The sequence below is a fragment of the Lissotriton helveticus genome, chromosome 5_1 (assembly GCF_964261635.1).
Source record: "Lissotriton helveticus chromosome 5_1, aLisHel1.1, whole genome shotgun sequence".
In the NCBI taxonomy this organism is placed as follows: Eukaryota; Metazoa; Chordata; class Amphibia; order Caudata; family Salamandridae; genus Lissotriton; species Lissotriton helveticus.
The window spans coordinates 1976480311-1976497105 of NC_136065.1; the positions used below are offsets into that span (position 1 = coordinate 1976480311).

At 47.4% G+C, this 16795-nt stretch overlaps 1 protein-coding gene across 2 annotated transcripts in view; it reads left to right on the plus strand.

Annotated features, from left to right (window-relative positions):
• The window catches only part of ZPBP2 (zona pellucida binding protein 2), a 640439-nt gene that overhangs the window by 86760 nt on the left and 536884 nt on the right, over positions 1-16795 (plus strand). The window contains exon 2 of one of the 2 annotated variants that reach the window (XM_078645671.1): positions 13485-13559. In XM_078645671.1, coding sequence (XP_078501797.1) covers positions 13485-13559 — 75 coding nt within the window. The remainder of the gene's footprint in view (positions 1-13484; positions 13560-16795) is intronic. The other variant, XM_078645673.1, reaches the window with a different exon arrangement.

Consider the following 16795-nt stretch of genomic DNA (forward strand, 5'->3'; position numbering starts at 1 on the left):
TAATCTAACACTAGATCGAGTAGATGCTCAAAAACGGTTCTAACCTCAAACCTAAGTGAGTGTAAACAGGAAAAAAAAATTCCTTTATGCTCCAAGCCTAGTGGTGTGAATTGCACCCCAATGTGTTTCAAAAGTATCAAACCAGACTGGCCACCTGACTGGTGGATTCCCAGGAGTTTCCTGAAATGATGGAGGGGGAACCACCGATTGCATAGCGAAAACCTCACACAAAGAAGCTGTAAATATTCAACAAAACAAACCGCTTTCATAAGCACGCTAAGAAGTTAAGATAATCCTATAGTTTAAAGTACTTCAAATAGGCATTGGTAAGTGTGCCTGTTACTGAATCGAAAAGTTCTACCACCAAAAGTGTGCTTGGGATTATGATGATCTCGCAGTACAAGATAGATGTCGCTATTGAAATAAGAACTGAAGGTGTGCTTGCTACTGAAAATAAACTGGGTGATGATAGTGTGCTTGTCCCTATTAAAAGGAAGATTACGATAATTCCATTTGAAATCACAGGACAGGCTTAGGCTATTAGAGTATGAAATGATAGTGTGCTTTTCACTGATAAGATGAAGTTAGCATGTAAGAAATTCTTCTGTTCTTTTTTTAAATAAAAAATAAAACAAAAATCCAAAGATATTGAACAAAACACTAAAAATGTGTGCAAGAATGACAAGCAATTTCAAAATGGTACTCGAAATTGCCCAAACTGTCCTAGATCATCACACTAAACTTGGGGGTTAGTTTTATAACGTTGTAAGGTGGGCTTGGCAAGCATAGCCCAACACTCCAGCTCACTTGACTGTACATTCAAAACGGCATCTTACACATGCCTCGAGCGAATGCGAGGGGGAAACAACTGACTCAAAATGCCAGGCACGACATGTTAATGTACTCAACTGTTTTCCCCAGATGGCGACTGTGAGGTTAGCGGTTCATGCTTTTTGACTAGGGCATGCACAGAGCCTCATGCGCATTAGAAAATTGTTCCAAGTGCCCTGGGTTGCCCTCCGCCCCATGTTATGTTATGTTATGTTACGTGGATTTGTACTGCGCACAGCTGCCCCAGCTAAGGGGCGTCCCGGCGCACGGCAAGGTACCATGCAACAACCACAAGAAACACAACAGCTAAGAGAAAGAACCAAGTTAAAATAGAAAAGTTTTGATAGCCCTGCGAAAGGACAGGAGGTCTTCCAACAACCGGATCCCCACCGGAAGGGAGTTCCACAATTCGGCTGCTTTGACCCGGAAAGAACGGCCACCAACCCGGCACAGCTTGTATCTGGGAGTAATCGTAAGAGCTTGGCCCAGAGATCTCAAATGCCGGGTGGGGACGTACCGGGTCAGAAGGTCCATAAGAGTTTGAGGAGCCGTACCATTTAAAATCTTGAAGGCTAGACACAGTACCTTGAAATGAATTCTTGCCCTGACTGGCAACCAGTGCAGAGCTTTCAAGGTACTGGAAACAGGACAGAATCGAGGGAGACCAACAATTGCCCTAGCAGCGGCATTCTGCACCCGCTGAAGGCGGGTGATTTTGGCCTGGTTAGCGCCCACCAGAAGGGAGCTGGCATAATCCAGGCGTGATATAACAGTCGCCTGTATAACTAGCTGCCGGGTGCGGGAATCAAAAAACTTCAAGACTGGGCGCAGGGTCCGGAGAATTCCAAAACAGCAAGCAGCCGTTTTCTTTGTGTGCCCCTCAAAACTGAGAGTAGGATCCATCCACACTCCCAGGTTTTTCAATTCCGTCACCGGAAGAGGGGCCGGCCCAAGCTCCGGAGGCCACCACCTGTCCCCCCAGAGATCCGCCCGTCTACCGACGATCATGACCTCGGTTTTCTTCGCGTTGAGCTGGAGACAGTTGGTCTTCATCCAGCTTGCCACCGCCCTACGTCCACTCTGAAACCTGGGGGCGTCCTGTTCTACGTCCCCGCTGATCGTAACCGCTAGCTGGGTGTCATCGGCATATGACACCATGGTCATACCCCATTGCCTGACAACCTCAGCTAGCGGTCTCACGTATAGATTGAACAACGTGGGGCTCAGCGAGGATCCCTGCGGCACTCCCTGTTTCAGAGGATGGAACTTGGACTGGAACGGTGGCACCGCAACGCTGAAGAAACGATCATCGAGGAAAGACCGAAACCACTGGAGGGCAGACCCCCTCACTCCTATCTCCTCCAGGCGATGCAACAGGATTGGATGAGAGACAGTATCAAAGGCGGCGCTTAGATCTAATAATACCAGCGCCGCCGTCTGTCCAGCATCCATCACTGTGCGAAGGTGTTCAGCCATGGTGAGAAGGGCGGTTTCCGTGCTGTGTCCAGCACGGAACCCGTTCTGGGTGGAATCTAAGATGTTGAGTCGAGAGAGGTGGTCAGAAAGAGTAAGTAAAAGTGCTTGCACACAGCCAAAGTCCTGAAGCATTTGCAAGGTCGTCTTCACGCAAAAGCAATAACAAAAGTACTCACGGAAATGCAGTGCTTAGATACCTACTTCGCTGAACAATTTAGTTAAGGACACACTCAAGAGTGGCAGTTTAGGATTCAAAACACACTGGTGCAGAAGTACCTCACATGGGGAAACACCTTATAGAGGTAGCCAGCACCAGGGGCAGCTCTAGGCCCATGGCGGCCCTGGGCAGGGAGCCTAGTTAGGGGGCCCCGGAAGAGGGGGTCTGGGTGGGGTGGAGCCCCACCGGAGCTCAGGAAGGTGTTTTAATCAAACGTCCAGAAAAGGCGTTAGATGACCAGTACCTGCGGCTGCTCCTACCCTTCCGAATTCGTCTAAGAACGATAGAATTTAGGAGGAGGAGGGTATATTGTGACACACAACGTGAGGGACTGGCACAGGCGACTGCAGTGCCAGGACCATGACAGGGGCCCCGACCCACAGCCCCCCACAGTGAAAGAATCGGTGACCTCTTTGCCCGGAAACATCCCTGCCAGGGGCCGCCACGAGTATCATTCTGCTCATGGATATCGTCATTTTTTTGTTTGTGTTTATGGTCGTCAGCGCCTGTTTTACCTAGTGCTTCAGCAGTACTCTGGCCGGAGGATTCTCCATCTTTAGGTTCCCCTTGGGTGATAAAGTTTAGGATTGCTCCTTCCTGTGACGCTACGAAAGCCTTCTGAGACGCCTTTCTCTTTCGTTTCGAATAACCAGATTCGTGTACTCGAATTCTCTTAATTTTGCTTGCAATGTAATATATACGCCTGTACCAGCGGGCCAGCAGAAGAGGGGGGGGGGTCAGGGTGTTTGGAAGTGGAACAGAGCCGGAGGCCGCCAAATCCCTACCAGGGGCCGCCACACAAATATCTTTCCATCCTCAGAGGATTATTATATTAAAGATATATATTGGCGTGGCGGCCCCTGGGGTTTGGTGGCCCTGTGCAGGTGCACAGCTTGCACATGCCTAAGGCCGCCCCTGCCAGCACTTAAAGTAGCCAACACGGTTCGGCGGCAACTCCAGTTGTCTCCAAATAAATCTATAGTAACGACTACAGACGCAATAAGATTTCCTATTAATTTATTTATTACAGAAGAAAATAAGGAGTTGCCTCAGAGTGACACACATTTACTCATCACTTTTTCTGTCCAACTGCCAACTGTGCCCCTCAGTTCAAACCCCACAATCTATATGGGACATGGCGAGGATAACATTCCATTACACGGGTAGAGAGGCACAAGGCTAAGATTCTAAGCTAGTAAAGCAGGTACAACCATGGCTAGGAGGATGTAACAATCTGGAAATGGATTCTTCCGCACAAAATTATCTTGAAGTGGAACATGTTCCTGGAATAGACAACAATTTTATTTAGCGATTTCTAGAGCGCCTGGTGACCCGGAGGCATCCCCGCGCTGAAACACTTGTAGAGACCAGAGGGGGAGAGGGACACTATTTTGGGAAAAGCAGAGTTTTCAATTTTTTACGGAAAGTGAGATAGCTGGGTTCGAGCCGAAGGGGGCGAGGAAGCGCGTTCCATCCTGAGGACGCTTTTACAGAAAAGCGTCGGCCACCGGTGCGTGCCTTCCTAAATCTGGGGACATTGGCCAGACGCTCATTGTCCGAGCGCAAGGACCTAGGGGCCTTGTATGGGGTGACCAAGTCTCTCAGGATAGCAGGGCCAAGACCGTTGAGGAGTTTGTGGGCGGTGCACAGGGCCTTAAATTCTACCCTTTGGCGTATTGGAAGCCAGTGGAGGGCCTTGAGCGCTGGTCTGGCTGAGATTCTGGAAGGGAGATTCATAAGGAGCCGGGCAGCTGCGTTTTGAGTACGCTGGAGTTTTGCCATGGTGGCTTCAGGGGCTCCAAGATAGACCATGTTGCTGTAGTCTAGCCGAGCAAGGATCAGACCTTGGACCAGGAGTTTCCTAGATAGGGGCGGAAGTAGAGGAAGGATCCTGCGGAAGGAGCGCATGAGTCCAAAGCAGGTGCCTGCTGTTTTGGCTGCTTGGGTTTTCAAAGACAGCTCGGGTTCCAGCCAGACTCCCAAGGTCTTAATTTCTTGTTTCGGGGTGGGCACTTCCCCGAAGACGTCTGGCCAAACCGATGGGGGGATGGTGATCCATTTCTTGCCCATAAGCATGACTTCTGTCTTTGATCCGTTTAACTTGAGTGATGACTCGCACATCCAGTGGTGAATTTCCTGGAGGCAGTTCAGCAGATTGTCTGGGTGGTTGTCAAGATGTGAGAGAGAGACGACCAATTGCGTGTCGTCCGCATAACTCACTATCTTGATCCCGGAGGGGGCGACGACATCCTCAAGGGGGGCCATGTATGCATTAAACAAGGTGGGGCTTAATGAGGACCCCTGGGGGACTCCGCTCGAGAGGGGGAGGGATGCTGAGTGGGAGTTGCCATCCCACACCTGGAATGATCGCCCTGAAAGGAAGGATTCTATCCATGTGAGCGCGGAACCCGCGAGTCCTGCCACGGCCAACCGATGGAGTAGGACACGGTGGTTTACCGTGTCAAAGGCTGCACTGAGGTCCAGGAGGATCACTGCCACTGACCCTCCTGAATCCAAAATGCACCTTGCCTCCTCGATGACAGCAAGAAGGGCGGTATTTGTGCCGTGGCCCGGACGGAACCCAGTTTGGGACTGACGCAGAAGGTTGTGAGATTCAAGAAACTGGGACAGTTGACCATTGACGAGTTTCTCGGCCATTTTGCTGATGAAGGGGAGGAGTGAAATTGGCCGGTAGTTCGCCATGTCAGATGGGTCCAGTTGGGGTTTCTTTAGGAGTGCTTTGACTACTGCACTCTTCCAGCTTGGGGGGACAGAGCCTTGGGAGAGCGAGATGTTTATCAGCTCCGTAATAGTGGGCAAGATGACAGGGGCCACTGTTTTAAGGAATCTAATAGGGGCGGGATCCAGAGCGGAGCCGCTTTTCATTTTGGCCATGGTTGTGCCTACTTCGTCCAACGATACTGCCCTGAATGAGGTCAACTGAGGGTGCATGTTGTTTCCTGAAAGGATGGTGGATGCATCGTTGTCCATGTGGCTCGGCAGGCAGGGAGGGGGGAGGGAGACTAGGATACGGGCGATTTTGGAGTTGAAGTAGGTTGCCAGTTCATCACTTCTGTCCGCAGGGGATATGTTGGAGGAGGGGAGCGCTGGTATTTTCAAGAGCTCTTTGGCGATGAGAAAGGATTCTCTTGCCGAGTTGGTGGAGTTTTTTATTCTGGTGTCGTAATGTGAGGCTTTAGTGAGCTTCAGAGTGGATTTGTAGGTTCTCACCAACCTACGATAGGCTTCCTTGCTGCCGTGCAGCCAGTCTTTCCTCCATAGTCGCTCTGCTTTTTTGCAGTTTTTGCGGAGAGTTCGGAGTTCCGGGGTGTACCATGGGGCTGATCCTAATTTCCCGTTTTTATCCTCACGGGTTTTTATAGGGAGGATGGAATCAAGGGACAAGGTGATCCACTCCCTGAATTTCCTATCTGCGGTGACCGGATCTTCCGAAGAGGTAGGGGTCGTAGAGTTCAGGGTTCTGGCCCAGTCCTCTGTGGAGAGTCTGGACCATGCCCTGTCTCTGGTATAGGAAGTGGGTTTGTGGAGTTTCTTGAAAGCTCCTGGTAGACGGAGAGGGTCCAAAAAGTGGTCCGTCCACGGGAGGGGGAGGGACTCTTTGACTTGAAGGGTGGGGATGTTGGTAAATACCGGGTCCAGCAGATGCCCTTTAGTGTGTGTGGCTCCAGAGTTGGTAAGGTGTAAGCCGTAGGCCGCCAGGTCTGAGATCAAGTCGACTGCCCCTGTGTCACGGGGGTCATCGAAATGGATGTTGAGGTCTCCTAGTATAGAGAAGTTGGATGTAGAGTGGGCCTGAGACGCTATGAATTCTAGGAGAGCGCTAGCAAATGGGCCATAATGGCCAGGGGGACGATATACTAGGAGGCCTGACAATGAGCTAGTCGGCGCTAACTGGATAGTAAAATAAAGGCTTTCAGAGTCCAAGATATGAGCGTCGTTGGTTCTACAGGAGAGGTAATCCCGGTAGATGATGGCCAATCCTCCTCCTCTGCCAGAAGGACGAGGTTGGGACTGAATAAGGAAGCCCGGGGGAAGGGCTGTAACAACGTCTGGGTCCGAGTGGTCCGTAAGCCACGTTTCAGAGAGAAACAGCATGTCAAGCTCATGATCTTCTATTAGGTGGTTAATGAGCAGCGCATGCATAGGGAGTGACCGACAGTTCAGAGTGGCAAGTTTAAGGGCCGGGTGAATGATGGGTGGACTGGGGAGTTGTAGCTGAGCTGGGCGGCAGAGTGTACAGCTGGTAAATGGTCCCTCTAAACCGTAAACATAGTTACATGAGCTGTCATTAGTGGGTCTGAGACTTAGGATGTCCCGACGTGAGTAGCTTACCCTAGGAGGAGCTGGCTCCGGCATGGCTTCTGGCCCTGAGCCCGGCCGTGCGCGGACGGGCGCTGACGGGCTTGCCTTCGGCGCGCAAACGGCGCTCCCGCTGCGCTCGTCCGCTGCGCTGGTATGGCCGACACATTTGAGGCATGGGAAGTGGGCGTGGCCTCGTTGTGGGCGTGTCTACGCCTTCGAGCCGCGATGGCGGATTGAGGGGTTTCCCTGTGTCAGCGCTACGATCCGCTGTATCAGGGGATGTCAGGAGGGCTGTTCGGCGCGTTTGGCAAGCGCTTCTGAATGCAAGTGAGTTCGTTTTAAAAGCAGTGAGAATAACAAATAATTTTTTTAAAACAGAGCAAAAAACAGTCCTCCGGCTTCCGCCTCAGAGGTCAGAACAAGAATGAGTGGGGTTGACTCTCTCAGCAGTCCCTCGAGAGAGTGTCACAAGTGGAAACTGGACCAATACCAACTTTAACAAATATTTCAGAAATGGGGAAGTCCAAACATTGTCTTATTTAAAACAGCTCTCGCCAGCAAATGCCAGTTCTATGCCAGCAGATACCCACAAAGGCTCGTGGGGGAACTCATTTTATATAGCATGGACGGGGATATTTGCTTATACATTCCTTCCATTTCCATTTATCCAAATGCTCCTAAAGAAGATGAAGAGAGAGCCATGTTGGATAATTAGGGCTCCAGCCTGGTCAAGGCAGTTCTGATACACAAAGCTACTTCTCCTATCGGAGCTACAGCGTGATCCCCTAAGGCCAGTTCCAAGTCTTCTTTTCAAAAAATAAAATGTTATTAAAGTTTTGAAATACAGGCACAATTGGCATATACATTTTACAGTCCAAGTGTTAAATCACACCCTTTTACCTGTGATTATGTGCTTCCTCCGTCACCCCATAATATTCCTGCCACTTTCCCCGTATTTTGGTGTTTCTTGGAGCACTCATGTGCCTAATAAATGGGTTCCTCCAGTTTAGCACATATTTCCATACCCACCCGCCATTCCATTAGAGGTAGGGGCTCAAGGTGCTTCTAGTGCTTAGAGATTTCTTGTTTCACAATCAGTGTTTCAAGCCCTACCAGGGTTTGATCTCCTCTCAGACCCCAGTTCATCTAGGATACCCAGCATTGTGATTTAGGTGACGCCACAATTGTGTATTCTAGTACTTTCGACAGTATATCAAACATTCAGGACCAATAGCGGTGAATGATCGGGCATTACCAAATCACATGGAAAAAGTCTCCCAAACCCTCCGAACATCTAAAACAGGTTGGTTTGGTCACCCTATAGACTTTCCACAATTTGTGGGGTGTGAAAAAAGTGTAATGTAAATAATTCAGTTGGATGAGCTTTAAATGTGCCTATATGGCCAGGGTGTGTTGTGCCAGGCATTCCTCTCCCTTCAACCGCATCCAGAGGGCCCAGTCACGCCTTCCACCATGTTTTGAGACTCAACATAGAACTTGGGGAGTGAGTAAACAGAGCCCTATACATATCAGAGATTCCACCCGTACCGAAAGGGCCCATGAACAGTCACACCTGCAGTGAGTTGTGGTCGGGGATATTGCACAGTGTGTCCTAATAGCCTGATACAGTGTGTCTGAGCTGGAGAGAACAGTAAAATTGGGATCTGTGTAGGGAGAATTCTGTCTTGAGATCCTAGAAGGATTTCATGTGGTGACCCTTCCACACGTCTCCCTCCTATAATATGCCTATCCAGTCCCTTCCCTTGAATCCCTCCTGTTGGGCTACTTGGTCCAGAGAGGAGTTTCAAGCGTCACTCAGGGGTCCCACTCCGTCCTGCATAGTGCTGCATTCCAAACTTGAAACGTTATTGAAGGGTTAAATACGTGTTTTCTTTTGGAAATATATATATTAGGGGTGGGCACAACTCGTGGAGTTTCACTCCACGGAATTCAGCAGAGTTACATGAAAACTCTGCGCAATTCAGTGGAGTAACACAAATGGGCTGAAATAGGCATCTCATGCTGATTTAAAGTACCAGGAACATATTCCATGCTGAAAAATCAACGCATGTGGCACCAAGCAGTACACCACAGGGCGCTCCTTCTCAAACTGGTTTTGCTGCTGCTTGAGGAGATTTCCTACTCGAACAGTAGCTTTCTTACCACAAAACCGGCCATGTGACAGGAAAATCTAGCCAGGTGCCCTCCTTGCGCCTGAAGATCGAGCTGGGGTTGCTAGTTCTTACCCGCTCTTGCCTTCTTACTGTTGGCGAGGCACGCATGAGAATAAAAATACCACAGCTCTGCGGTTGGTAGAATTTGAGCGGAACTCCTTGTTACATGCGTAATGCTGAGTGTCCAAACCTCCACCAACTCTACTGGTGGAGCGGAATTTATTGCCCACCCAATATATATTAAGGGTTGCATTACATTTCTGCTTCCCACCTCCTCTTAATAAATATACACTCATAGTGATATTTTCCTAATCTTCAAATTCAAGCCTGTGCATCTATGAAAGATTCAATACTGGAAAAAAAAATTGGTTACTTACCTAAACACTGTAGTTCTCCAGTATTGATATCTTCCCGATAGGAACTCACATCTAGTATACCTCATTCTTATTACCTTTACACTTGTGCTGAGAAATCTGAGATATTGTGGCCCCTGAAGAGAAGAATGTCTTGGTAGCTGCTTCTTGTTTGGCTGAAGTTTAGTTCTTATTAAAATGATGTGAATTGGTTAACAATGCCACTAACTTAAACTACACTGTGCAATGCTTTTTTATGTACTGATTGTTATAATATCTGTGGGACTCCCACTTCGGTGACGGGGAAGATTCAAGCATGTGTTTCTACGAAAGATATCAATGCTGGAGAACTACAGTGTACTAGTTAGTAACTGGTTTTTCCTCTTCCCTTATTTAGTCTTCAGAACGAAATTGCTGGTAGAAAGTTCAGAAATCATAATGGTTTGTTGCCTACCTTGTGAAATGTTTGATTAACTTTCGCTTGGAAGTATTCTACCTCAATAAGGTCCAGCATCCATAGCTGTCCCGTGATAGCAATGATTTTACTCCAGACCTTCAGCAACAATCTTTGTTTGTGTTGCTTTTTCATGTTAAGAAGTTCTTTATATAAATCAGCTACGATGTTCTCCCTGATCGCTGTTCAATCTAGATAAATCTGGTGTGCAGGTTCCCACAGTTCTGCCTTAGTAACTCTATAATTTGTACTTTCTTTAAGCAGATAATCATTAAAACTTAGTTTGAGTTCTCATTGTTGGACCTTTCCCCCACCTAAATTTACAGTCCCCTCAGCTAGGATCATGAATCTAATAGGAACATGTTGATGTGTACATATGATTTACGCACTGCTGAGAAATGTTTGTGATCTATTTCCCTGTATAAGAAATTGGGAGTATTAGTTAACCGGGATAGTGGCTCATGTTAAATAATAACCACAGTCCATGTCAGGTTGAAGTAGCAGATGCCCTAAATTAACATGAACTCAACCCCCTTGTACCTATAGCAAAGACCAGGCAGGCTTAACTTAGAAGCAATGTGTAAAGAATTTATGAAGTACCAAACAGTAAGCAGGAGAAATTTGAATTTCTTGCCCTGAGAAGGACCCTTGCCGGACAGTTACTTTTGGCACCTTCGCAGTAAGGATTTCTATGTTCAGATGTAATCTCTTTTTGGAGCTCAGATGGCTTCATCAGCACAAGGCCACAGCCTGTCGCTTAAGAGGGCTCCACTAGGCTAGATACCCTCTGAGCCTGCTGAATTGGATTTGCTGCTACAGAAAAGGTCCAAGTGGTGGGAAACCTCATCAGCCCAGTGGCAGTGTACATTCGTCGTATTGGTGTGATCGGTTTGTCTTTGTCCTCCGAAGGGTGTTGGAGCTAAAATGTTTCTAAGTCCCAGGTTTCTCAGGATGTTAGGAGGAGTACACTTTGACACAGCCCAGTGTACCAGTACCTCAGAAACTGCACTTGGGGCTCAAGACTCACTTCAGCTGAAACCACAAGCAGGGTCCCGGGTGAGTCCAGTTGGAACTGGTCAGCTGGGCAGTTGCTGCAAAGGCCTCGTGTAGCTTGCCGTGTCCCTTGCAGCTTGAATATGGTGTCAGTCTTATTACCACTTCTTTCTCCTGCTTTCAAGAAGGTTTGCAGTTCCAGTTTAGGGACTCTTTTCAAGTTGCAGACCGCATGTTCAGTCCTCTTCTGATCTTCCACAGGTCCAGTATTGTCTGTGAAGGTTTTTTTTGGTGCTACAATAATACCTGGTACCCGCCTATGCGTAGGGATGCCTCCTCCCTAAACAATGGGGTAAGATTCCCAGGGGTAACCCTACCCACTTTACAGCAGTTCTTGTGTGCTCTACTGCCCACAAATCCACAGATCCCCTCTCTGCCTGAATCCAACATAGTGAAAATGTTTTCTCCCTGTGTAGGGCTTGTGTACCCACCCCAAAGGAGTGGACAGGGAAATGAACAACCCCTCCTCTGTGATCACTTCAAACCTGAACTAGGGGTAGCTCCTGCCCCACTGGGATTCTGGACTAGTCTACTGGGGGAACAAACGACGGGCCTCTGCTGGTGTCATCTGACATCTACAAGTGACAGGGGAGGCCCCTTTGAAGATAATTAAGTTCCTGGGCACTGCCCAAATGATCATCCTGCTGGAAGAATGGAAACCCCTTCCCACACCCAAACAATTTGTCTCCTGCGCTAATCAATTTTCACACCTCATTTAAGTACTCAGAGGTGCCACTGGAGGCTGATGCAAATAAAAGTACCTTTTTCATAGTATTTATGAAAAATCCAACTTTACTACTGATTTGGTATTTTAGTAAATATTACAGAATTAAGAATTACATTTCTAGGCTAGGTGGGTGCTAGCTGGAGATAGCATTGTTCAATTTACTACAGTGAAAATAGCTTTTGGGGCTTTCCCATTACAAGGACATGTTTTACATTACAATGCACCCTGCCTTATGGGCAGTAAGGCCTGCTTAGCGATGGCTTGTTAATAGGAAGGTTTAGACCTGTCAAAAGGGTTATTTTGACAGGTTGAATCATTGTTTAACAGCTGCTTTAGTCAGCCAGCTGGTGGGCTTGAAGCCATGTATTGCACTGTCACTATAGTGGATGACACAATGGATACTCCAGCCCACTAGAGACTTTAAATTTACATGCCCTGGATACATGTTGTACCATATATTAAAGACTTATAGGTAAGTTAAATATGCCAATTAGGGGTACACCAATTTCATCATGTTTAATCGAGTAGCATGTACACTTTACCATTGATTAGCATTGGCAACGTGCTCACAGTTTACAGCCAGCAAAAACAGGGCAAAAATCTGGGGGTATACCACGTAAAATATAGTAATTTACTACACGCTGAGTGCTTCTCCCTCTAACTCTGAGATCAACTTGGGACCTTCTTCGAAGAAAGACATTGTATCCCCACCTTGTTCACAAATTTCTCTCAGGTCCAATTGATAACCAAGTTCTGGGCCCCATATGTTATATAAAGTGTACTGTACTTGTATCACGAGTCTCAAAATGATATATTTCAGGAAATCTTCTTGCCTTCCATCTGGTGAGAAATTTGAAGAGAAAAGGCTTGGTTTGCCTTTCACATGCCCATTTGTGAATAGCCACTGTCCCTCTTTGTCTTAGGCTGAGTCCTGTATGGAGAAGCCAACAAAGCAAGCACATAAAGACATCATCCTTCTGAAAATAAAATCTTTATATTGTACATTTATAACAAACCATACGTAAGATAAAGCCACTAACCTTGTTTTCTTATTATATGATGAGTAATGCTGCGTTGAGTAAAGTTGGGAGTTCTTTTCCACTACTCTCTAGCGATTAGATGGGCTTATCATAAGAAACACACATCTCAACATGCTTGTTTCAGTACCTTGAGGACAATCACCATTTTATTTGGGGTGTTTAGTCAATGCGTTTTGCTATCAGTGTGTCGACCTATGGTGGCAGCATATTTGGATTTATGCTGCATGTTATATTATCTCTCTCAAGTTCTTTGGAATCCTGATCTTGTCTCAGTCAGGTGCTTCATCCTCTTCCCCCTCTTCCCTAACAATAACCCCTCAACCCCAGTGTTACATCTATCTATCTATCTATCTATCTATCTATCTATCTATCTATCTATCTATCTATCTATCTATCTTCCATCCGGAACAAGATTGCTTTACCGTCTGGTCATAGAGGAGATGCTAGATACATGCCCTACCTGCCAAAGAAGAGTAAATATGAACAGCACTTGTGAGCAACAACATGCAACGCTTGAGTGGAATACTTATTGTGTTAATTTGCCTTTCTCTGAGCAATGTTAGTGTTTTAATGTGTTCTTATGATATTGATGAGGTCCTTTTGAAAGATGGTCTCTGAATGCAAATGCAGTGGCTTGTCATTGATGATGTAGAGATGCTATCAGTGTTCTGCAGATGGTTTCGGAATGCAAAAGAAGTAGTCGGCCATTGATGGGTAAGAGAATATTGACAGCGAGTCATTAAGGATTGGTAGCAAATCCGCCAAAACATACCTATCCAGTTCGTATAAGGGGTGCAGGGTGCTGCTTTCTGACTGATTTTTCTTCTTTCTTTCAGTAGAGAAATCAGCTGTACCTAAGGATGCTCCATCTCCCAAGAAACGTTTCGTTTATGGCAAAGAAAACCAAGAAGGTAGGCTTTTCTTTTTTATCCATTTTCCTCCATTTGAAAAATAACATTTTGTTGGTTAATAGCAGCGGCGGCGCCTCTGCTATGGCAGGGGAGCGATGCCTTCTCCCTACCAGAAGCCTCTAGGGCCGGACTGGGAACCAAAACCGGCCCTGACAAAGTGCTTAGCCTGCCCCCCACGACCACCCCTGGGGGTTGGGGGTGCGGCAGAGCTTTTTGCCAGGGCCGGTTTTCGGCCGATTTTGTGATAGGGCCGATTTTGCAGCTATGCTGCTAAAACGGTCCTGTAACAAAAATGGCCCCCAGGGGCCCAAAACCGGCCCCCACCAGTGCGGCGCACCGGGGGATTGCCCAGTGCTGACTACGGCCAGTCCGGCCCTGGAAGCCTCCAAGACTTGAAAAATAAAACGATAATGAAACAGGTTTATTATCGTTTTATTTTTCAATTCTGGGCCGGGCCGAATCTTGGGGGGGGGGGGCATTGCTGGGTAAGGGGACCTAGGGGAAGAGATGGGCAGTTACCATAAGAAGTGGTAGGTGCACTAGTACACTGCTGTTAGTGCACTGCTTTCAGTGCACATGTCGATTTTGCTGGCAGTCTCAGGAGGCCAAACCGACATGTGCACCGAGCTGTCTCCAACCCTGCTGTGTTGCCTGATTGGAGACAGCAAAGCACAGACTCCCAGTCTCCCTGGTAGCATAAATCAATGGCACTCAGGTCTATCCATGCATCAATATTAGCTGCAGGGGAAACTGGGAGCTTGTGCTGCAGTGAGGATCAGAAGAGCGGCGGTTCTGCGTTTTTTGTTTTTAAATGGTCATCGTCTGTCGCCCTACACCCCACCCGCCCTGTCACTCTGCCCTAATACTGACTGCTACTGGTTAATAGCTTGTATTTGACGGGTCCCAGATGGTAAATAGCAGGGCCAACACAGAGGCAACATCCCTTTTTTTAAATAGTATCTCAATTTTTCACCCTCCAGCTCTTACTACCAAACATTTACCATTGTCAGCCCCCAGGGGAAGTAGGGTCGCAGTCCAGTCTTCCCCCAGGGATCTTCGTGCATAGGCTGGAAGGACATGGTGGGGAGGGTGTCAAGTGGTTGGGTAAAGGGAGGGGTTAGGGTGGGATATAAAGGTGCAGGAGAGGAGGGCTCATCCTCCTGCTGACACCTGGCACTACCGGGGAGGGACAGTGGAAGTTAGTCCACCCACCCACCCTACAAGTTATAGGGGGAAGGGGTGCCGGTGTTGTTAGTGTTCCAGTTAAGGACAGGTTGCGGGTGATTGGGGCGGCAGTACTTTGGAGGGGTGGTGAGTCACATACGGGTGGATCCACCCCTCGTGGGTGGGGGAGGAACATGTGACTGCTGAGGTGTGGAATGCAAAGAGTAACAGAGAAGATTCAAGAGAGGATATTGGTGGGGGAAGTGAAGCGGAGAATGGGGAGATGGAGGAGGTTGCAGAGTGAAAGGGGAGGAGTGAAAAAAGTGTGATGGTTTGAGGATGGATGAGAAGAATAAAGGGTATGATGATGGAAAAGTGTCATACTTGCATTGATGTTTTGGTTAATAATGTTAAATGTTACAACCATGTCCTAATAAATGGGCCTTTTACGCTTCAAGTAACAGCGTGGAGTGTACTTATTGCGTAATATTGCTTGGATGTGTGTCTTTATACAAATTAATCCCTCTGCCCTAATTCTGTAGTAAAAAAATCTCAAAACTACATAAAGTCATTATGCATTTAGAAACTTCTACATTGTGCATCCTGCCTTCCAAATTTAGAGTTTTTTTCTATTTATACTATTAAATCCCTTCTTATTGTTTCTTTAATTGTGCATGCAGTGGCATCTTCACGTTATTCCTGTAGTTATCCAGTATTGGGGTATCTGTCATAGATTCACATGCCTGAATCATTCCCCGTCATCGAGGCGGGAGTCCCACGGTAAAAATATATACAATAGCAGTGCCTAAAAATTTCTTGTAGTAGGCTGGAAAAGACTAAAAGGCCTAAGTAGGCCCAAAACTTAGCAGCCTATCTACCTCCATTATGTAAAAAGACCTGAAAAGTAGCCTCAGCCAATCAGCTGCCCTCACCCTCTAGAACCTTCCCAGCCCAGGCAGTTCTCCTCAGATTTTCACCGCACTTCATGTGTAAGGGAGTCTCCCTGAGTGCCTACTCAGTTTATTCTCTTTTTTCTTCAAAATGTCTGAAAAAAAGGCTATTTTCAAGGCTTGTGGAACCTGTAATAAGAAGAGGGTCCATGTGGACGACCAGCACTCCGACTGCATTTATTGTCTACACCCCTCACATGTTGTGAAGGATTGTAGAATTTGCCGTACCTTCCCTACTAAAACTATCCGGGATAGAGAGGCAAGGGTTCTTTTATGGTTAAAATCATCTTCCACAGATGATGAGGACAAGGCCTCTACATCCAGCAAGAGAGCCAGATCCAGAAAGAGCTCTTCTCCTGAGAGGAAGAAAAAATCTAAACCCTCTCGGAGAGCCTCAGAACCCTCAAGGAGAACCTCGTCTCCATCAAGACCGTCCACTGTGAGTACAGCCCAGACTAAGACTATTTCTCTGGTGTCTCCTCATACTACTACTTTGACTTCTTCCTCTTCAACCTCTTCTGCAACGGTCACCACTACAGCTATTACTTCTCCTTTGGTGTCTGCAAAAATTTTCGGCGTTGTCTATAAAGGCTTTGTCAACGAAAAGCCAATTGCCGTTGACATCATCGTCGACTATCCCGTAGACGACTGCTCCGTCGACGAAGAACCCTCCAGCCACGTCGACGAAGACCCTGTCGGCGAAAACAACTAGCCCGTCGATGACTGTTCCGTCGACGATGACACCATCGACGGCCTCGTCCACGAAGGAGTCGTCGACGAAGACACCATCGACGGCCTCGTCGACGAAAGATTCGTCGACGAAGACATCTTCGACGAAGGATTCGTTGACGAAGACTCCGTCAACAACCTCGTCGACGACAACATCATTGTCGACAGTACCGTCGACAACAGCTCCGTCGACGGTAAAACAATCGACAGTTCCTTCGACGGCAATTCCAGTGACGACACCGCATTCTATAACAAGCTCGTCGTCATCGTCTTCTACAAAAGCAATAGCATCAGCTCAACTGTTGCTCAACACACCTCCAACGAGAGTACAGTATACCCGTTTCCAAATGAAAACTTATCAAAGATAGGACTACTGTGACATTTCTCCACTTT